A 23,934-nucleotide genomic window follows, 5' to 3' on the forward strand; every position below is an offset into this window, starting at 1 on the left:
CAAAGACCTCAATCTAAAAGGGGTCTACGAGTTCACAGCTCTGGGGCTGCTGGATGACCGAGAGATCGACTACTACAACAGTAAGGAGCAGAAGAAGATTCCTAAACAGAGCTGGATGATGGAGAAGATGCAGGAAGATTACTGGGAAAAAGGAACCCAGTCTCGCAAGAGTAAAGAACAGTGGTTGAAAGACTTCCTGGACACAATAATCCAGCAAATGAACCACAGTAACCAGGGTTAGTGATTCATCAGATAATTATTGTTTCTATCCACTGTATGTTTTAGATTCTGTACCGTAATTGTGAATCTTTTTGGTTTAAATCTCAGATCTTCATGTTCTTCAGTGGAGAACTGGCTGTGAGATCGACGAGTCCAATGGACAGGTGAAGTTTCTGAGAGGGATTAGTGAGTACAGCTACGATGGATCAGATTTTCTCTACTTTGATTATGAAAACATGCGCTGGATCGCTGCAGTTCCACAAGCTGAACCAACCAAGAGGAAATGGGATAATGAGACCATCGTGAACCAGGACGCCAAGCGTTACCTGGAGAAAGAGTGTGTGGACTGGCTCATCAAATTCATGGAGTACGGAAAAGAAACACTGAGAAAACACTGTGAGTTTCTTTGTATTTTCTTTATTTAATTTCTTTCATTCAGAATTTGATGCAAAACACATTTTAAAACTGTTAATAAAGAGCCTCATCTATCATCCTCTTCTATATACTAACATCAGTGTGTAAAGGTCTGAGAAGTGAGGAGAGCAGTTGCTGGAGTTTAAGGAGAGAAATATTGTTTATTTTTGCCTGGTGTAGGATTTTATTTGTATGCACCAAATGTTTCCTATTGGTAGAGAACTGAATGCAACCCAACATCATCAGATATGCAGGTTTGTATACTGTACACTGAAAGCAAGCTGGATAACACCCCCCCCCCCCCCCCCCTCTCTTGCATCTGCAGGAAACACGACTTGTCCATTGTTTCTGAAAAGGATTTAACATTGAGATTCATTTGACCACAGAACATTTTTAAATGGGTTCTGTCTCAGAGAAGATGACAGTGTTTCTGGGCAGTACCAACATAGGGCTTCTTCTCTGCAGGATCAAGATTTAACCTGTTTTTATGGACTGCATGGTGAACTGTGTTCATGCAGGGCCACCTGAGAACCCGAAGATCACCAGCATCCAGTACTGACCATCAACCTGTACCTTACAACCGGGGATTTCCACAGACTCTCTGAATCGTTTGATGATATTATGGGTTGAAGATGAAAGGATATTCATAGGCTTCACAATTGTACAATGATAACGTTTTTAAAAATTGTGTTCTCCTTTCAGCTCCTCCTGCTGTTTATGGCTTTGCAAAAAAATCTGTTAGTGATTCAAAAAAGGTGAGCCTGACCTGCCTGGCCACGGGATTTTACCCTAAAGACGTGGATCTGAGTGTGAGGAAGTTCGGCACGTCAATACCTGATCATCTGATCACATCTTCTGGAGTCAGACCCAATGAAGACGGAACCTACCAGCTAAGGAAGAGTGCGGAGATCAGTGATGATCCAACAGATTACGACTGTAATGTGCATCACAGCACCATCGAAGAACCAGCGATAAAGAAATGGGGTAAGTATAATTGTGACTGGTGACACTTACAATTGCAAGAAATAGTAAGTAAATCCTTTGGGATTATACTTGGATTTCTGCATAAATTGGTCATTAAATGTGTTCTGATCTTCATCTAAGTCACAACAATAGACAAACACAGTCTGCTTAAACTAAAACCACACAAAACACTATGGGGGAAGTATGTAAACCCCTAGACTAATGACTTTTCTAAGAGCTAATTGGAGACAGGATGTGATGTGATAAAAGCCTTGATGTTCATGTGTCCACGGTAAGAATGTAGAAAGTTCAGCACTGTTGCTGCTACTCTACATAGGCATGGTCGTCCTGTAAAGATGACTGCAAGAGCACAGCGCAGAATGATCAATGAGGTGAGGAAGAATCCTAGAGTAGGTGAAGAAATCTCTTACACATGCTAACATTTTTGTTGACAAATCTACAATCATGCAGACATATAATTTTTGGTGTGGTATTATTTTAAGCAGACTGTGTCTATTGTTGTGATGTACAGGAGTTGGACAATGAAACTGAAACACCTGTTATTTTAGTGTGGGAGGTTTCATGGCTAAATTGGAGCAGCCTGGTGTTCAATCTTCATTAATTGCACATTGCACCAGTAAGAGCAGAGTATAAAGGTTCAATTAGCAGGGTAAGAGCACAGTTCTGCTCTAAATATTACAATGCACACAACATTATGGGTGACATACCAGAGTTCAAAAGAGGACAAATTGTTGGTGCACGTCTTGCTGGAGCATCTGTGACCAAGACAGCAAGTCTTTGTGATGCATCAAGAGCCACGGTATCCAGGGTAATGTCAGCATACCACCAAGAAGGAGCAACCACATCCAACAGGATTAACTGTGGACGCTGTAAGAGGAAGCTGTCTGAAAGGGATGTTCGGGTGCTAACCCGGATTGTATCCAAAAAACATAAAACCACGGCTGATCAAATCACCCAGAATTCAATGTGCACCTCAACTACCAGGTGTTTTAGTTTCATTGTCCAATCCCTGTACTTTACTTTACATTACTGTTTCCACCAGAACTGTCCGTCACCACAATCAATTATTGTGCTCTAAAACCAGGTGTTTCAGTTTCATTCTCCAACCCCTGTAGATGAAGATCAGAGCACAATTAATCACCAATTTATGCAGAAATCCAAGTATAATACCAAAGGGTTCACATTCTTTTTCTTGCAACTGTATTGCAGACTGTAACCATGAATTCCATTTTATTAGAGTAGTGGCCGTAGTCTCTGAGTAAAAGTGTAAGAAGGCTTAAAAGTTTCATTCCTGTAGTAAATTTATTAAATATTTTACTTTTTATTAGGTCATCATTTTTTAAAATACCCAAGATAAGTCAGTGATTTAGTGTCCGTTTCTTCCATTGATTATTTATTATTTGTACCTTTCTGAGGTTATGAAAAGATATTGTTATAAGACATGAGTTGGGGTATGCTTGTTTATGGTCAGTAAATCAGTATCTCTGTTCTACTGTGTGTTTCTGCAGAAATATAACTCTGTGATTGATGTTGAGATCTGTTCTCTTTGCAGAAAAACCCAAAACCAGCTCTGGACCAGCACTGATTGGAGGAGCAGTTGGAGGGGTGATTGTGATCTTGCTGATTGTGCTGGCTGTGCTCTTGTTTGTTCTTAGAAGTAGGAGGATGAATGGTGAGTATAAGTGTTTCAAAGGAGAAAGAAGAAAAAGTTAAAAACTGATCACCACTCACACCACTGACTGCACCCTTAGTCTCTTTAAACATAAACTAGAAGAATACAGAAAAGCAGTAAATATATGATAGAACATGAGTAAAAACATGCTTGTTTCTGTACCATATTATGAAGAGTATAACTTAATATAATTAGTTAATAAATTATTCATTTTATTGAACACTTATATTTGTTAGTGTTAAATAAACTAATAAACATTTGTTTTTATACTTTCTAATTAAAATGGCTTGCACAAACTATTCATACCCGTTTTTTACGTTTTGTCACCTTATAACCACTGAATGAAATGTATTTTATTGAGATTTAAGTGATGGGTCAGCACAAAATAGCACATAGTGGTGAAGTAGAATTAAAATGATGGAAGGTTTTAAACATTTTAGTCAAAAATCTGATGTGCAAAATTATTGTTAAGTGACTTCTGAAGGTAATTGATTGCTCTGGATTTTATTTAGGGGTTTTAGAGTAAATACTTTTGCATGTCACACTCTTCAGATTTTTATTTGATTAAAAATATGAAAAACATTTTCGCTCCACGTCACAGTTATGTGCTACTTTGTGTTGGTTTATCACTTAAAATCTCAATATGATACATTTAAGTTTGTGGTTGTATGGAGACAAAATGTGAAATAGTGAAATAGAATATTTTTGCACACCACTGTGAATGGTCCTGTTGGATGCAGATTACCATGTTTGTTGCTTTTTTAGCAACAAACTGTCCTGCTTGGTTTGATCAGGCCCTCATACCACTCTAATGGAGTCTGTTTCTGACCGTTTGAGCAGAAACATGGATATTAATGGTCTACTGGAGGTCATTTTGCAGGGCTCCTGCTTCATTAACAGATTCAGGTTACATGTGTGTTATTGATTGATTAATTTAAATGTATTTATTTTATTTGTATTTCAGGTGGTGCAGGACGTGAGCAGGTCATCTATGCTGGTCCTCAGGACTTCAGTGCACGGGGTCAGTGTCACTATGGTTTCATTACTCTAAAATGTTGTGTTATAATATAGACAGTGTGGTTTACGTTTACATTAATATACTGTACCCAGTTTTACACTGATTATGTTAAATTGTAGTTCAGATCTTTCATGGGGCGTGTCCTGTGTCTTTGGTAAAAATACACCTTGTGCAGTTCAAAACACGCAAAAGGCGTGTCCTAATTCTCTTAATTATTCATGGGTGTGTTTAGGGGGTAATGTGAAATGAAACAATACTCATTTTAAGTCTATTTAACTGAACTGGGTTTTATATCTATAGCTAATGCCGTGCGCTCGCTGTGTGCTCCACTGTGTGCTTTACCGTACGTCTCCAGTAGCCAGTGGTGGACGAGACTTTAATTAATGAATTAATATATTTTATATGTTAATAAATGTGCCCTGGTGATAATAAATGAACGCTGACATATAGATTTTTAGATCTGTGTATTTCACATTTTTTGAAGTTTTGACTAATTGACAAGCAGCACAAAACACAAGCATGCTGTGGTAATATGCATATTCCATCAGTTCGTCTAACAAATATTCACAAATACTGAATTTGATTGTGTAAAATTATATTGGGTTTTAGAATAATTCAGCATGAGATTATAATGAAGTGTAAATGCAGGAACATCTTCTTAAGCAACTCTCTGTATATCACTGTAATATTTTAAGATGATACCACATTATAAAATAGGTATTACCCAATCCAGTGCACAGCAGAAATGCATAAGCTTTATAAGAGAAAGCTCTTCCTCCTGCAGAGCTCCTCTGAATTTTAGGAACTACTAATAAACCAGCACCCTGAGATCTGAGTAATCGCGGTGGTTCATAACAGGAGATGAGGTCTTGTAAATACTCAGGAGCGAGCCCGTATAGGGCTTTATACGTTAACAGGAGAATTTTATAGTCTATGCGGAATTTGACTGGAAGCAGTGCAGTGCTGATAGGACTGGACTAATATGCTCATTTTCTAGTTTTAGTAAATGTTCTAGTTTTTGTAAATGTTCTAGTTTTAGTAAATTTTCTAATTTCAGTAAATGTTCTAGTTTTTGTAAATGTTCTAGTTTTAGTAAATGTTCTAGTTTTAGTAAATGTTCTAGTTTTAGTAAATGTTCTAGTTTTTGTAAATGTTCTAGTTTTAGTAAATGTTCTAGTTTTAGTAAATGTTCTAGTTTTAGTAAATGTTCTAGTTTTAGTAAATGTTCTAGTTTTTGTAAATGTTCTAGTTTTAGTAAATGTTCTAGTTTTTGTAAATGTTCTAGTTTTAGTAAATGTTCTAGTTTTAGTAAATGTTCTAGTTTTAGTAAATGTTCTAGTTTTTGTAAATTTTCAAATTTTAGTACATTTTCTAGTTTTAGTAAATGTTCTAGTTTTAGTCAATTTTCGAGTTTTAGGAAATTTCCAGTCTTAGTACATTTTCCAGTTTTTGTAAATGTTCTAGTTTTAGTAAATGTTCTAGTTTTAGTAAATGTTCTAGTATTAGTAAATGTTCTAGTTTTAGTAAATGTTCTAGTTTTAGCAATTTTTCTAGTTTTAGTACATTTTCTTGTTTTAGTTAACTTTCTAGTTTTAGTAAATGCTTTAGTTTTAATAAAGACCCTAGCTGAAGTTTATTTAAGTTACTGCAGGAACATCCAGACAGTAGAGCACTACAATAATCTAGTCTTGAGGTAATGAAGGCATGTTGAAATTTGGAGCAGTATAAATTACAGACCCAGCAAGAAAACTGCAGAACATCTGTAATAAAATGTATCTTATATTTTCTCCTCAGTTTTGGAAATTATTCCTGATGCTGAACAGTGTGATGTTAAAGGTGAGTTCTTTTTGAGTTTTCTTCATCTAATTCTACAGTAGAGTTAAAGTACAGCTCCAGCACTGCTGCAGTAGTAGCTCTAGAGTTTACTGTAATATAAGTCTGAACTGTTTACTAATTTACTGTAACAGATCTTTATTTATTTTCACGATATTTTTACGATGTAATTAACATTGTAATAAATTCTCCTCTAGAATTTATGAGCTGTGACTTCTCTGACTCTGGTAATAAAACTTCTTACTTTTCTTCTTACTTTTCTGGAATGTATCATTTCTGTCTACTGTAGCGCCAATGTCAATGTCTGATATTCTGTTTATAGGAAAAGGAAGTAATTCAAGCAGAAACAGCAGAGAAGAGAGCCTAAGCAGCAATGGTAATTTTACACATGTGGATAAGATAAGATAAAATAAAATAAGATAAGATAAGTACATATCTTACAGTAAATGGTGACCAATGTTATTGCACATAGGCTGACAGTGCTGATAGGACTGGACTAATATGCTCAAATTTTCTAGTTTTAGTACATTTTCTAGTTTTAGTAAATTTTATAGTTTTAGTACATTTTATAGTTTTAGTAAATGTGCTAGTTTTAGTACATTTTCTAGTTTTAGTACATTTTCTAGTTTTAATAAATGATCTAGTTTTAGTACACTGTCTAGTTTCAGTAAATGTTCTAGTTTTAGTACATTTTCTAGTTTTAGTACATTTTCTAGTTTTAGTAAATGTTCTAGTTTTAGTAAATATTCTAGTTTTAGTACATTTTCTAGTTTTAGTTAATTTTCTAGTTTTAGTAAATTTTATAGTTTTAGTACATTTTCTAGTTTTAGTAAATTTTATAGTTTTAGTAAATGTTCTAGTTTTAGTACATTTTCTAGTTTTAGTACACTGTCTAGTTTTAGTAAATGTTCTAGTTTTAGTAAATGTTCTAGTTTTAGTAAATGTTCTAGTTTTAGTACATTTTCTATTTTCAATAAATTTCCTAATTTTAGTACATTTTCTAGTTTTAGTACATTTTCTAGTTTTAGTAAATGTTCTAGTTTTTGTAAATGTTCTAGTTTTAGTAAATGTTCTAGTTTTAGTAAATGTTGTAGTTTTAATAAATGTTCTAGTTTTAGTACATTTTCTAGTTTTAGTACACTTTCTAGTTTTAGTAAATGTTCTAGTTTTAGTACACTTTCTAGTTTTAGTAAATGTTCTAGTTTTAGTAAATGTTTTAGTTTTAGTACATTTTCAAGTTTGAGTAAAGTTGTAGGCTGACAGTGCTGATAGGACTGGATTAATATGCTCAAATTTTCTAATTTTAGTACATTTTCTAGTTTTAGTACATTTTCTAGTTTTAGTAAATGTTCTAGTTTTAGTACATTTTCTAGTTTTAGTACATTTTCTAGTTTTAGTACATTTTCTAGTTTTAATAAATGTTCTAGATTTAGTACACTTTCTAGTTTTAGTAAATGTTCTAGTTTTAGTAAATGTTTTAGTTTTAGTACATTTTCAAGTTTCAGTAAAGTTTCTAGTTTTAGTAAAGTTTGTAGTTTTAGTAAATTTAGTTTTAGTACATTTTCTAGTTTTAGTAAATGTTCTAGTTTTAGTAAATGTTCTAGTTTTGTACATTGTCTAGTTTTAATACATTTTCTAGTTTTAGTAAATGTTCTAGTTTTAGTACATTTTCTAGTTTCAATAAATTTCCTAGTTTTGGTACATTTTCTAGTTTTAGTAAATGTTCTAGTTTTAGTACATTTTCTAGTTTCAATAAATTTTCTAGTTTTAGTACATTTTCTAGTTTTAGTACATTTTCTAGTTTTAGTAAATGTTCTAGTTTTAGTACATTTTCTAGTTTCAATAAATTTCCTAGTTTTGGTACATTTTCTAGTTTTAGTACATTTTCTAGTTTTAGTAAATGTTCTAGTTTTAGTACATTGTCTAGTTTTAATAAATTTTCTAGTTTTAGTACATTTTCTAGTTTTAGTACATTTTCTAGTTTTAATAAATGTTCTAGTTTTAGTACATTTTCTAGTTTTAGTACATTTTCTAGTTTTAGTAAATGTTCTAGTTTTAGTAAATTTTCTAGTTTTATTAAATGTTCAAGTGTTAGTAAATGTTCTAGTTTTAGTAAATGTTCTAGTTTTAGTTAATTGTCTAGTTTTCGTAAATTACCTAGTTTTAGTTAATTTTCTAGTTTTAGTAAATGTTCTAGTTTTAGTAAATGTTCTAGTTTTAGTAAGGACCCTGGCTGCAGCATTTTGAACTAGCTGAAGTTTATTTAAGTTACTGCAGGAACATCCAGACAGTAGCGCATTACAATAATCTAGCCTTGAGGTAATAAAGGCATGTACTAATTTTTCTGCGTCATGCAGTGATAGGGCATTTCTTAGCTTGGCGATGTTACGGAGGTGTAGAAAAGCTGTTCTAGTAACATTAGATATGTGTTTATCGAATGCTAGATCTGAATCTATAATAACTCCAAGGTTTTTAGCTGCTGAACCAGGGGTGGCTGAGAAGTCGGCCAGATTTAGCATTAAGTCTGATCATTTATTTCTAGCAGCTTTGGGGCCTAATAGGAGAACTTCTGTTTTATCACTATTTAATAGGAGGAAGTTGTGCGACATCCATGATTTTAAATCTTCTACACAATCCTCGATTTTCTTTAATCTCACTCTGTCATCAGGTTTGGCTGATATGAAGAGCTGCGTGTCATCCGCATAACAATGAAAATTTACCTCATGTTTTCTGATAACTTTGCCCAGTGGGAGCATATATAGTGTAAATAATAACGGTCCTAATATAGAGCCTTGTGGAATTCCATATCTTACCTTGGTATAACTGGAAGACATATCATTTATCCTCACAAACTGATAGCGATCGGTTAAGTATGATTTAAACCATGATAATGCAGTTCCAGTTACACCAACCATGTTCTCTAATCTTTCTAAAAGGAAGTATTATTATTTCCCAGATTTATATTCTAAAAGTTAATCGCTCCCTAAAAGTGTGTAAATTCATTATGCTATTCTATTTTCATTGTATCAGTGGAAATATACAGTATTTAAATTACAATAAAGTTATTAATGGAAATAATGGAATCATTCTGACATGCCTAGAAATAAATAATCACAATATCTTTATTACCTGATGTTTAATGATGGTAAAAATAAGACTGTTCAATAAATGCTTTTTATTACAGGAAGATCAACTAATTCACTGTTTAATCCTCCTGATTTTGGTAATGTTTAATTTACCTGCTATTCAGCTACAGTCACATAACATTACATTACATATTACAATATATTCACATTATATATCACAAAAAAACAAAAACAATATTCTCATTTCTGCCTGAATGAAATAAAGAAATACATTATTTATCTTTTTATTTTTTTCTTTATCAGCTGGTGATGATAAAGCTCAGAACAGACTGATCTCAGCGGAACGTAAGTTCATCACCTGATCTTAAAGAGAACATTTACCAAACACGGAGTAAAAAACAATCAACTAATCAATACTGTTTCCTCATCAGGAGAAATAATATTCCTGAATTTTTATAGGAAAAAGTCTCATATAGTGAATAAAATACATTGTACTCAGATTGTCCTAATATTGTCCTAAATTTTTCCTAAAAATATTGTAATTCAGATTGTCCTAGAGTTGTGCTAAAATTGTCGTCCAGATTGTCCTTAAAGTGTCCACAGATTGTCCTAATATTGTCCACAGATTGTCCTAATATTGTCCACCAATTGCCTTAAAATTGTCCTAATATTTTTCTAAAATTGTCCTCAGATATTTAAATATAAGCACCAACTCTGATCAGTAAAATGTTATATTTTAATCTTCATCTTTCCTCCTGCTGTTTAATAAATGTTTATTTATTCATTACAGAAAGATTCAGTAAATCAATGTATTTACCTCCGAATCTGGGTAATATTAATTATTATATTATAATATTAGTAGCTGCTGTTCAGTGAATTTTTTACTGAGATTAACAATGCTCTTAAAAATCACTAATGTAGAAAATAAATAATATTATTTTTTATTTAGCTGGTGATGATGATGATGATGATGAAGGTCAGAAGAGACTGGTTGCAGGACTGACTCCAGGCAGACGTGAGTTCATCACCATAATATAACCAGAACATTCAATAAACACTGAATACAGACCAGTGTTTAACCTTACTCACAAGATAACACCTCACAACGTATGCAGGTGTGGGTGTTCCCAAGTTGTCCCTGAGGCATCACTGCAGAAACAGCCTGTTTAGAAAGTTAAGGGTTTTAAGGAGCTCAACAAACAAAGTGTAGAATTTGCATTTAGAATTACTTCTATATTTAAAAGTGATGTGTTGTTTAAATACAGAGTTTTGGAAACCATACGCATATTACTTAATATGTAATATTAATATGTAACTTTTTAATGTTTTATAGGAAGCTGGAATTCCAGGAATGTCTCCACTCCCAATCTGGGTAATTCTTCTTCTCTTTTTCTTTAAAAACACAGTTAACGGAATAAATATATTTTTAAACTTTAATCTCATATTGTGCACTGTTGGTGAGTAAAAGTAAGTAAAATAAATTGTTAAAGACAAAGTGCTTCAGAAAATATTGCCAAGAATAAAATGTACAGTCACATACACAAGGACAAAAAAACAAATAAAAACAATTATCAAACTATCCGATTATCCAAACGCATAAATTAAAAGCTTCATTTTTAGGTACTTTTATGTCTACTGTTTTTTTTTTTTATCTTTTTAGTTTGCCCCATGATTATATTTATAAATTAGACTTTGTGTGTTGTTGTTATTGTTGCAGCTTTTGGGAGAAATGATGAGTAAAGAAGTGGAGATTCAGTGAAAGATCCGTTACTCACCTGCAGTGCCTCGCACCAATACCAGCATCACCACCAACACCATAAATCACCATTATCTCTTAAACCCTGCCCACATCCATGAACTGAACACACTGACCAACTCTGTACTGGTCCATCTAGAAAAGTATCGCAACACTGTTAACAGAATCCCCCTGAAAGAGGCTCCTCTAACTAGTTACTGACAGTAGAATATAACCAGACTGGAACATGTTCAGCAGTATCCATTCATACCAGCTAGAACGGATAAAGCTGCTGACTAACTGACATTAGTTTCACTTTCAAATTATGGACAAAAACACACCAAAAGCTAAACTTATTCTTTATATTTGACAAATGTTTGATTAACGTTACATGTCTTCACTCCTCTTAAGTTTAATTAACTGAACTGAGTTTTATCTGCAAAAGAGACGAGTGTTTATTGGGTCTCCACTGCCCCAAAAAAAACACTATAAACACTCTAATCACCAAAAAATCTTTCCGTTTTCTGTGAATCAGCTGAAAGAGTTATATAAGAATAATTTGCTTCTATGAGCTCTTTGGCTCCTCCCTTATTGTGATGTCATATATTTCTAATATGGAAACATATAAGATGTTTTTTTTCTGTCATTTTCAAGTGTGGTAAACGCTCAGCATAAACATTAGGATGGACGAGGTGCTGCAAAAGCTTATTTGCATAAAAGTGTCAGAGTCCTTAAACGGCTCGTTCTGAAAAGAACTGGAACTGGTAAGAATAGAGCTGCTGAAAACGAACTGACAAATATCTTGCACTTATAGAGAATATGATTTATTTTAACAGATAATCTCAAAGCTTTTGAGATTTGGTCCCCTTCTATTTCTTAATTGGAAAGTAACTGAATGTAAAAGCACTGGACACTGCTTACATATATATATATATATATATATATATATATATATATATATATATATATATATATATATATATATATATATATACACACATATCTTCTTAATACGCTGTACTCTACTAATGCTGTGCTTCTTAATAGACAGATTATATATAGAATAGAGCTGCTGAGATCTTTATCTTTATCTTTATGTGATTTTGTGTAAAGAACTTCATGAACATGTGTTATAAAGACCGTAGATCTATACTAACTTGTATAAAAACAGGTAGAATATTTTCCCTTTAAAATTCAGATAGTTCCATTTATTCCAGTTAGAAACGGTGCAGTGAACTTTTTTTATCTTATTTTTTTACTGTGTATTTTGTGTTAAATGTTTGTATTTTCTATTGACAATGTATGTTATATAGTTTTTATTTTATGCTGTATGTTATCTAGTTTGTATTTCTGTATATATTTGTGCATTGTAATAATAATTTTTGAAATACAGACTTTGACTTTATGGAATCTGCATTTTTACCTGCACTGTTTTTAGATATGGGGTCATTCATTATTTGCACTCAGATCTTAATATTTATTCTGCTTTAATGCAGAATTTTTGAAGTGGCTTTGAAATGCAGAATTTTTAAAATGTACGTTCTAAATGCAGACTTCAAGAGAAGTAATAAAGAACAAATGCTAAACATGTGATTTGTGCCCTTTATTTAATTTTAAATGAGAATTGTTACAATAATTTTACACAAAATTTACAGTTTAACATCCAGTATGAATTCCTCACTTTAATAAATGAGGCTCTTTATCATACATCCAGTATGAATTCCTCACTGTATTAAATGAGGCTCTTTATCATACATCCAGTATGAATTCATCACTGTATTAAATGAGGCTCTTTATCATACATACAGTATGAATTCATCACTGTATTAAATGAGGCTCTTTATCATACATCCAGTATGAATTCATCACTGTATTAAATGAGGCTCTTTATCATACATCCAGTATGAATTCCTCACTGTATTAAATGAGGCTCTTTATCATACATCCAGTATGAATTCATCACTGTATTAAATGAGGCTCTTTATCATACATACAGTATGAATTCATCACTGTATTAAATGAGGCTCTTTATCATACATACAGTATGAATTCATCACTGTATTAAATGAGGCTCTTTATCATACATACAGTATGAATTCATCACTGTATTAAATGAGGCTCTCCATCATACATCCAGTATGAATTCATCACTGTATTAAATGAGGCTCTTTATCATACATACAGTATGAATTCATCACTGTATTAAATGAGGCTCTTTATCATACATACAGTATGAATTCATCACTGTATTAAATGAGGCTCTCCATCATACATCCAGTATGAATTCATCACTGTATTAAATGAGGCTCTTTATCATACATACAGTATGAATTCATCACTGTATTAAATGAGGCTCTCCATCATACATCCAGTATGAATTCCTCTCTGTATTAAAGGAGGCTCTCCATCTTACATCCAGTATGATTTCTTTATTGTATCAAAGGGGGCTCTTCAACATAGGTCCAGTAGGATTTTTTTTTACTGTATCAGAGGGAGCTCTCAACCATTCATCCAGTATGAATTCCTCACTGTATTAAATGAGGCTCTCCATCATACAGCCAGAATGAATTCCTCACCATATCAAAGGGGGCTCTTCTTCATACATCCGGTATGATTTATTTACTGTATCAGAGGGGGCTCTCCATCATACAACCCAGTATGATTTTTTTTTTACTGTATCAGAGTAAACTTGAGGGAGTCCATACGTCCAAAATCTAAAGCTTAATTTTCACCCAACTGAAAGAATCCTGCATGGAGGAGTGGGAAACACCTCCAATAGATAGCAGTACATTTTTTTTAAGTGCTTAGTTTTATTTATTCATCTGTAGTTGCATTCTTATCATTGTTGTTACATTTGATTTTCCCACATATGACTTTAGGATTTCCTATTTTTATCTTATTTGTTTTACATCTTGTTTTAACATATCTTATATATCTTACTAAAATGCTGTTTTTTCATTTTTCTTTGACAATCCATTCCTTATGTATTTAAGTAAAGGTTGATTGATTGATTGATGGATATTTTTATTCTAATTCCAGTGTAGTTTAAAGCTGTGGAGTCCATATATAAGAATAATAAATTTCTCTACTTATAAATGGACTTAGAACATTTTAAAGAATGATCTAATCTCTCATTGTGTACCTGAAGCTCACATTCTGTATAAAGTTCATTTAACCTGACAGATAAGAGTGATCTTCTTTTCACCTTTATCTCTTTAAAGACAAAAAAGAAGTCCTGTCTAATGTTACAGAGGAAACATTAAGAGTGCAATCAATCAATCAATCAACCTTTATTTCCACTCTTTAAATACATTGAGGGTAACCCTCATTTTCAATGTAGCCGAGCATTTACTAAATCAAAAGGATTGAAAATTAAGTTTAAATGATAAAACAAGCAAACAATATACGATTTAATTAAGAAAAAAATAAATCAAGCAATAAAACAAAGAGATAAATACATTGAATAATAAAATATAAACACAGTAAACAATATTATATTGTTTATTACAATTACCACAATTATAAAAATATGGAACTAAAATAAATAAAAAATAAAAGGAAGAAATAAATGAAATAAAAAGCTAAAAGGCCAAATGTAAAAGCAGTAACAAAACAAATAACAAATGAAAGGATGAAATGAAATAAAAACATAAAATTAAATAAAGATAAATAAAAAGATTAAATAATTTATATCAATCAGTGTTGATTTAACACTGATGATTTTATTGCATGATTTACCAAATACAACATGAACCAGATTAAACAGCAACAACTACAGCATTAACTGGAACAAACAGGATATCAGAGACATTATACTATGATCAGTTATATTTAATCATTAAAATGTATTAATTCTAGACATTTAGAAGGCTTTGCGTTGAAGTATTTACATGCATGAAAAATAATGTTTCACTTTGTAGTGAAATAATATACTTTAGATTTTGTATATAAATGAAATACCTGGTATTGGTCTTTTAAATAAGTATTTATGTAATGATACTTTAATGGTATAATAATTGATTTACTGTAAGTAACAGTGGGGTATTCTTGGTTTATGATCAGTAAACATTAAAATGTTTTTTATGGAAGTATTAAAGTAAAAACTAAAATAAATGATCAGTGGTAATAAAGAGTAAATAAAATATTTAATATTCAATCATAAAATAAATTGATATCAAAAGATAGAACAAAGATAGAACAAAGATAGAACAAAGAAAGTCAGACAGCATTATATAACGTGGGGAAATAAATGCGTGTGGTGCTTTAGAGGGTGCTAAAGATTTTACCTTTCATATATCTGGTTCATAAATCACCATTTCTAGAACAAAATGTCAATGGCTCTGGGTTCTTATGGGTTACAATGCTTCCACACGTATAAATTACTAAACATCCAGAATTGAGTAAAAGTATAGAAACCTGGTGACAGTGCAGAGCATCTACCGGTCTGCATTTAGTGATAATGTGGGTTTAGAATGATTTACAACATTTTTATAATTTTATTAATCAGAGGGGACTTCTAGAATCAGAGGTTTAGGGTGGGTGGAGCCCGCCCACATAAACTATGATGTACAGGGGGCACAGGTGTTGCTTCATAAACATAGTTTCAGCAGGCAAAGAAAATACAACATTTTAAAATATTTCTATCAAAAATGACCTTCTGAAGCTTCGTGATATGGTCTAATTTAAACAGATAAAAGTGGAAAGCCACTCAAAACTCAGGATGGATTTTTTTATGGCATCTGCTCACACTGACCAATGAAATATCGTTTATTTATTATTACCTTTTTACCTTATTTGACTATGAGTGGCCACGCACACACACGAGGTATCGGGAATAAAGAGCGCTGTTTAATATAGTGCGTGCTCAGTGGAGAGAGCGTTATATATACATATATATATATATATATTTATTTACAGATATTAAAACAAATCTACCGCTTGAGTTTCAAGCTCCTGTGAAGCTTTTTAGTTCAGTTATAAGCATTAAAACATGCAGTGTAATATTTTAATCTCTGATTTAACACCAGAACAGCAGAATGGTCATTCTGATTTATTACTGGCACAATAAACTACTTTACTTTTATTGTATTACATTATTATCTTTTAATTTAAAAATGTTATGGAATTAATACTTACAAAACCACAACATATTAAAAACGTTTGAGCGTATAAATGAACAGCGTCTCTTTTTAAGACAAATCACAATGTCAGGGTTATATTTCACTCTTTCAGTGTTAAATTAACGCTAACAGTGTTTATTTAACACGGGTGATTTTACTGTATAATTTACCAAATACAGCATTAACTGAAAAAACAGGATTTTACAGATGTTTTACTATGATCAGTTATATTTACTCATTAAATGCATTACTTCTAGACATTTAGAAGCCCTTTAAGTATTTAAATGCATACAAAAATATTTTTCACTTTGTCGTAAAATACTATACTTTAGATTTTAATGCACGCGGACACAGGAGGTATCGGGAGTGGGACATCACGTCAGTCAATAGCAGAATAAAGAGCGCTGTTTAATACAGTGTACCTGCATGCGCGTGCGTGCTCAGCGGAGAGAGCGTATATCATCACCCCTAAAAAGAACTGGTGACGCCCCTAGTAACAAATAACGAGACAGCACGCGAAAATATATCAGACTAAAAACATTAAACTCAGGAAAAATATGTAGTGAAGTAAAAGTGGAAGTAGGAGAAAAAAATACTCCTCCAGTAAAGTACAGATACAGCTTTTTACTAAGTACAGTAGTGAAGTATTTCTACTTCCTTACTGTACATCTCTGAATGTTCCAGAAGCCCCGGTGTAAACGGGAGGCTCAGGTTTCACCTGGTGGTCTGTTTTCTGTGCAGGTAAGAGGCGGAGCCTAACTCTGGAGATAAAGAAGATAAAGAAGGCTTTTTGGTAAACAGGCGCAAAACTGTCGTTCATAAGTTGTTCATAAATCTAAACTAAAGATCGATCTTTTTTAAGAAGCGCAGCGCTGATCTGCTGGAGTTTAGTTACTGAAATCTGATTTTAATGAATTTAAACTGAATTAAAGATCTGAAGGAGGAGATGGGGGTCTCAACAGCAGTGTGTGTTCTTCTACTGCCTGCAGTATTCATCGCTACACTCGCAGGTAAGAGTGTGTGTGTGTGTGTGCATTAGAGAAAAAGAAAGTAAAATAGTAAATATTTAATTAGTAATTATTACCATCCACCATTATTATCAATAAGTATCAATCAGAATATTTATTGATACACAGATATTAATCAGAAGACTGGACGCTTCCAAACATGATCCGCTATAGAACAAACTGCTGAATCATGGAGGTTCTTCATTTTATTAAAACAGCTCAGCACTCAAATACAAAACCATGTATTTGTTTAATAGATCCTTTAAAATCAGAGTATTTTATCAGTGTAATTTATTTTAAAATCCTGCTTATACTGAATATCCTGAGAGAACACAGGACAGTGTGTGGATCTGGGCCTTTTAGATAAAAAAAACCCCAAAAGTATCTGATAGGTAATTAGTTAAGCCTTTTTTAAATATTTCACCCTTTATAAATTTTCATAATAAAATAATGAATTAGTTATGGAAAACTCCCTTTCTGATTTTATATAACTATAATTGTTATCAATTTATCTGATAGCTGATTTGTTAAGACTTTGACAAAAATTATTCAGCTATAAAAAGTACATAATTAGGTATGTAATAAATGAAAAAATGAATTCACCCCTTTATAATGATAGAATTAGATATGAAAAACATACTTTTGATTTCATTTTTATTATCTTTTTTAATCATTTGATCTGATAGCTCATTAGCTAAGCCTTTGAAAAATATAATTTAGCATTATAAAAGTACATAATTAGGTATGTAAAACTCCCTTTCTGATTTTATAGTATTTCACTTTTGTATTATTATTTGACAGCTGATTAGTTAAGACTTTGAAAAAAAACATTCAGCCTTATAAAAAGTGCATAATTAAGTATGTAAAACTTTCTTTCTGATTTTAGGCAAATTAGCTTTTTTTAATCATTTTATCTGATAGCTGATTAGTTAAGACTTTGATTTTTTTTAATTGACCCTTATAAAAAGTACATAAATAGGTATGTGAAATTCCCTTTGTGATTTTATGGTAATTAACTTTTTGAATATTTTATCTGATAGCTGATTAGTTAAGACTTTAAAAAAGAAATTCATACCTATAACATTAATAGAATTAGATATGAAAATCTTCCTTTCTGATTTTGTGGTAATTAACCTTTTTATTGTATATCTGATTAGTTAAAACTTTGAAAAAATGAATTCACCTCTATAAAATATAATTAGATATTTAAAAAATTCTTATTCTTAATCTTCTTATTTCAGGGTAATTAACACCAAACATTAAAAATCAACACTTACTTCTAAAAGCAGGACTCTATGATACTGATTAATACATCCTGCATTCAGAAAGCCTCTCCTGCACTTCTGAATTTGTATTGTGATGATGTCACAGACTAAGGTATGAGCTGAAGCACATCATTGAATAGATATTGTATCACTTCCTCAAGAGCAGGTTATAAAACCTGATACAGTTCATTCATAAACCTAAACATGGGTTTAATCCAGAGCAAGAAATGTTCCTGGATATAAATGTGTAACAGGATTACATCTGGGTTGAATGTGATGAGGCTGAATGTGATGAGGCTGAATGTGATACGGTTGAATATGAAAGGGATAAATATGATGGGCTTGAATGTGGTACGACTAAATGCAGTGTTGGGCACGTTACTTTGAAAAAGTAATTAGTTATAGTTACTATTTACTTCTCCAAAAAGTAACTGAGTTACTCCACTATAAAAGTAACTAGTTACCAGTAAAAGATATAATTGCGATACTTTTGTGTTACTCACCCCCTTAAAAAATTATACGTGAATTATATACATATTACAAGAACTGATCAGTTATCACCTAATATTTAAAATAATAACAGATTTGGTCATTATTATTATTATTATTATTATTATTATTATTATTATTATTATTATTATTGTATGTTGTATATTTATATTTTCTCCACTTTTTAAAAACACAGTAGCATTGGGTCCTGCACTTTTCATTTTTTCTACTGAGAGCAATTCTTATGATGGTGTCCTTTTATGAAAAAGAATGTAATTTTACATTTGATAGAGATTTTTGGCAAAAGCTAATATAAACGTTAGACGTCAGGACATGTGGTCTTACTGTGGTCCTACTATGAAGTACAAATGAACAGAAGTCAGGTTACAGCAGTGTTTTTCAACCCTGTTCTTACATGTTATACTGCATATTCTACTGCATACTCCCACTGTTCTGCATATTCTAGAGCTTTCTCTGCTTTAAATGCATTTAATAAGGTAAGTGGTGGTATGATGTGTCTAGTCAACTGCTGATATACATAATTAAATCAGAATCCATAGGGGGCTAAGGGATTGTAACAGGTAAACTCAGTAAAGGATTGTTTTATCAGTTGGATCAGGTGGAAAACACACTATTTCAGGGCAGAGATCAGGGTTAAGAAACAGCTTTAAACTACAAACATAAAGTACTGTACTAAATTCTGGCTATCCTCTACATCCAGCTTCTAGATATCTAGTTATTTAAATGAATTATCGTTCATTATAGCTTAGAGTAAGTCCTGAGATCTTAAATTAATAAACACAGTTTGAAAATGAAATAGTGATTAGCTGATCAGGTACATCAGGGCAAGTGGAACATTACATATATAGTTATTTATTTTTCTTAAACCTTAACTCCCTATCTATCTAATTCCATAGTTAAACTAACTGACTAACACAGCTGCAGTTTATTAATCACAGTGGGTTTGATCTGTGTGTTTTGATTCAGAGACGTGTGTTTTTATCAGAAACAGTGTCACCTCAGTTTACATGGTTAGCTCCTTTACCTTTCTTTTAGAAAAATCTCCAGTTCTGTTTTAAAATCAGCTGCTGTGCAGCCTGGTCCGTTGCTAAATCTCACAGCGAGAGGGAGGGGCTTCCCCCACCAGCACACTGACTCCCCTCCGCGCCGCAAAACCAGCCAGCCGATTGGCTGTTTCTACTGAGAGGATCACATCAGAATATTCTATGATTCACAACCTCCTGCTCAGAATGTTGGTGAGGCGTCACGTCAGACACCCTCACCTGTTAATCAGACAGTGCAAGTCCGCGCAATGGAGCCTGACCCAAATGTTTGAGTTGAGTCGAGTGATCTTTTCTGAAGCGATAAAATTAAATACAGCAACAGAATAGCACGCAGCGTCAGTCGGCTGTGATGGAGGGTAAAAAGAGGCCAGGTGGAGCCGAAAAGGCCAGATTAAAAAAAGAAAGAAGATGGAAGAAGAAGCTGCCAAATGTTTAAAATTAACAAGCTTGTTTTCCAGAGGACAGACTCCAGCTGCAGCCGGTAAACAGAGATATGGAAATAATCTTGAATTGTCAGCTATTGGGCAACGTTTGCAATGTCGATTTAGCGTAGTTTATTTTTGTAGAGCCCAATACACATCGCGGGCCAGAAATATATCATAATTAATATCTGGCTGTGTTTATGAATAATTATGGACACCCAATATGCCATTTTAAAGCCTAGAATCTCTGCTTTTCAGTATCTAGCCTATTTAGCTGTATGTCCTTTCAGGAAATAAACATTTAGGGCGAAATAAGCCTTGTTTATTAGAATTAAGATTCATAATTTTGAATCTGGTAAAGCTTTATATTCTGTCTTTAAGTTACTGCTTTGAGGATTCACTATTTCATTTTGATCTTTTAGAATTCGTTAGATTATATTTCTTTTAGCATTTTGAGCTTAGTTTAGTTGGTTATTTTCCGATTTTATTTCTATTTTTCTGTTTGTATTAAATGTTGTTTTTAGCTTATTAGCTTCTAGCTTGTTAGCATACAGAACATCTCCCTGGTCTTTTAAATGAATGTTGATTTATTCATTTAATAGCTGTATCTAATTATTTTAAGCCAGACAGACACTGTGTGATTTTTTTAATCGGGTGCTGAGAGCTCATCCGCATGTTTGAATGGTTTGTCCTGTAAGAAAACGCAGGTGATTTATATGCTGACACTGTAGTCTGACTGGCAGGCTGAGAGACTGAACGTCACGCAGCCCCAAAGCAGTAGAATTAGCTCCAGATCCCCGCAAGCCGCGCACTCATTAATCCACCTGCAGAGCTTCAAACGCGCAGATGAGCGCATGACTTTCCTCAACCGGTCGGGCTCCAGGAAATATGTGATGTCATCTGTTTTTAAATACTATTTTTATTTTATATAAAGCTATGGCATGATAATCACCAGATAGGTAAGTAACCAAGTATTATTGGTAACGAAACTTCTCCTTAACTGAAACTAATTAAAACGGTAAATAAAAGAAAAACTAAAACGAACTAAAATTAAAGATTGAATACCCTAATTTTCGTGTTAATTTATGTATAATTGATTGATATAAATGTGGTATATCATGATATATAGCGTTATTGTGATATAAAAAATAAAAAAAGATTTTTCCCATATCGCCCAGCACTACTTCTAAGTAATATTAATTCATAAAATTACAATTTTTACCTTTTAAACCTTTATCTGATTTAAATTTGAATGAAACATGTTTAAGTAAAGGGTGTTCTGTTAACTTACCAACATGTACTTTTATGCAGTAAAAAGGCATTGTAAGATCTAGCTGCTGTTTTATTTATTCAAATTCCTGCTACATGGAAAAAGTGGGCTGGATTTGAGCATGAAACACCCGGGCTGAAAAAGGGGCCCACTCCGGCCCTGGGTTGCTACATTCATTCAGGCTTAAAAAAATGACAATATTGTAAGTAATCCAAAGTAATCAGATTACGTAACTCACTTTAAGTAATGTAACTGATTACGTTACAAATTAAATTTTGAGTGATGTAATTAGTAATCTGTAAGGGATTACATTTTAAAAGTAACCTTCCCAACACTGCTCCTTACTGAAAAAAGTAACAGCGTTAGTAACACCGTTTATTTCAACGACGTTACTCCCATCACTGATTAAATGTGAGAGGATAGAGTGTAATGAAGTTGAATGTGATGAGGTTGAATGTGATTATGGTGGAATGTGATGAGGTTCAATGTGAAGGATAAATATGATGAGGTTGAATGTGATAAGGTTGATTGTGTCAGATTGATTGTGATGAGATTGAATGTGACAGGATTAAATGTGACAGGGTTGCATGTGATTAGATTGAATTCTCCGAAATCTTTGCCATGAGGTGCCATGTTGAATATCCAGTGGTCAGCATGAGAGAATTGACATGAATTGGACAAGTTTTCTGTGAGGGGTTTAGTGGTGTTGAGTTATTTTCAGTAAATCCATATTGCTATACAAGCTGTACACTGATTACTCTAAGTTATATTTAAGTTTGATTACTAAATATATACATATAGCATTAGTTTATTTTCTAATTGGCTTTGTTTGTGTTATCTCCAGAGAAACACTCCCTGTACTACATTTACAGCGCCCTCAACAAAGACGTGTCTCTACCAGGAATCCACCAGTTCACAGCTCTGGGGCTGCTGGATGACCGAGAGATCGACTACTACAACAGTAAGGAGCAGAAGAAGATTCCTAAACAGAACTGGATGATGGAGAAGTTGCAGGAAGATTACTGGGAAAAAGGAACCCAGTCTCGCAAGAGTAAAGAACAGTGGTTCAAGGTCAACGTGGAGATTCTGATGCAGAGGATGAAACACAATAACACTGGTTAGTGATTCATCAGATCTTCATTGTTTCTATCCACCGTATGTAAGTTCTGTACTGTAATTGTGATTTTTTTCTGATTAAATTTCAGATCTTCATGTTCTTCAGTGGAGACACGGCTGTGAGGTCGAGGAGTCTAATGGAGAGGTGAAGTTTCTGAGAGGGATTAGTGAGTACGGTTATGATGGATCAGATTTTCTCTACTTTGATAATTCGCACAGGGTCTGGGTCGCTTCGGTTCAAGCTGCCGAACCAACCAAGAGGAAATGGGATAATCTGACCCAGAACACCCATGACTACCTGGAGAAAGAGTGTGTGGACTGGCTCATCAAATTTCTGGAGTACGGAAAAGAAACACTGAGAAAACACTGTGAGTTTATTTTTTTCCAGCTTTATTAAATTTCTCTCATTCAGAATTCAATGCAACAACACATCTCAAACAGTTCTGGTAGTCTTCTTCTGCAAGCCATGCTGTTGTGGTTGATACAGTATGGGATTTAGCATTGTCTTGCTGAAATATGCCTTTCCTAAAAGAGGCATTTTCTGAATGGGAGCAGATGTTGTTCTAAAACCTCTAGGTCGACTGTAAATCACTGTAGATCACTGTATTCTGCTTTAATTTTTATTTCTTTACATTTTACTCAGTGTCCCAACCTTTTTCCAGAATGGGATTTTTTTGCAGAAATGGTGGAATAGTCTGAAAGCACAGTAATAAATGAATGTTTTCTCTTTTCAGCTCCTCCTGATGTTTATGTGTTTGCAACAAAATCTGTTCGTGACTCAAAAAAGCTGAGACTGACCTGCCTGGCCACGGGATTCTACCCTAAAGACGTGGAACTGTGTGTGAGGAAGTTCGGTACTTCACTGCCTGAACATCTGCTAACATCTTCAGGAGTCAGACCCAATGAAGATGGAACCTACCAGCTGAGGAAGAGTATGGAGATCAGTGGTGATGATCCAACAGATTACGACTGTTATTTGCATCACAGCTCCCTCAAGAAACCAGTGATAAAGAAATGGGGTAATTATAACTGTGATTGGTGACACTTATTGCAGATTGTAACCATTAATTCCATTTTATTACTGGCATTATTTTCTCAGTGAAAGTCTAAAAAGGATTAAACGTTTCACTCCTGTAGTAAAATTTTTAAATATTTTATTTCACGTTGTATTAGTTCATTATTTTCACAGAATACGTTTATTTTATTGATTATTTATTATT

At 33.0% G+C, this 23,934-nt stretch overlaps 2 protein-coding genes and 2 long non-coding RNA genes across 4 annotated transcripts in view; 3 read left to right on the top strand and 1 right to left on the bottom strand.

The window, feature by feature from the left end:
* Window positions 1-9,295, bottom strand: part of LOC125788872 (uncharacterized) — a 144,069-nt gene extending 134,774 nt beyond the window's left edge. The window contains exon 1 of the mRNA XM_049472820.1: window positions 8,954-9,295. The gene's annotated coding sequence lies outside the window, so the exon portion shown is untranslated. The remainder of the gene's footprint in view (window positions 1-8,953) is intronic.
* The window catches only part of LOC111190568 (uncharacterized), a 285,381-nt gene that overhangs the window by 128,639 nt on the left and 132,808 nt on the right, over window positions 1-23,934 (top strand). The window contains exon 4 of the mRNA XM_049472742.1: window positions 384-615. Coding sequence (XP_049328699.1) covers window positions 384-615 — 232 coding nt within the window. The remainder of the gene's footprint in view (window positions 1-383; window positions 616-23,934) is intronic.
* On the top strand, window positions 4,253-9,335 carry LOC103046239 (uncharacterized). The gene is made up of 5 exons (XR_007429836.1): window positions 4,253-4,310; window positions 6,102-6,143; window positions 6,338-6,367; window positions 6,463-6,516; window positions 9,325-9,335. It is a non-coding gene; the product is annotated as an uncharacterized LOC103046239 (long non-coding RNA).
* On the top strand, window positions 9,548-11,882 carry LOC111190065 (uncharacterized). Its single transcript, XR_007429851.1, has 4 exons — window positions 9,548-10,055; window positions 10,176-10,241; window positions 10,560-10,598; window positions 10,944-11,882. It is a non-coding gene; the product is annotated as an uncharacterized LOC111190065 (long non-coding RNA).

The sequence above is a fragment of the Astyanax mexicanus genome, unplaced genomic scaffold (assembly GCF_023375975.1).
Source record: "Astyanax mexicanus isolate ESR-SI-001 unplaced genomic scaffold, AstMex3_surface scaffold_31, whole genome shotgun sequence".
Classification (NCBI taxonomy): Eukaryota; Metazoa; Chordata; class Actinopteri; order Characiformes; family Acestrorhamphidae; genus Astyanax; species Astyanax mexicanus.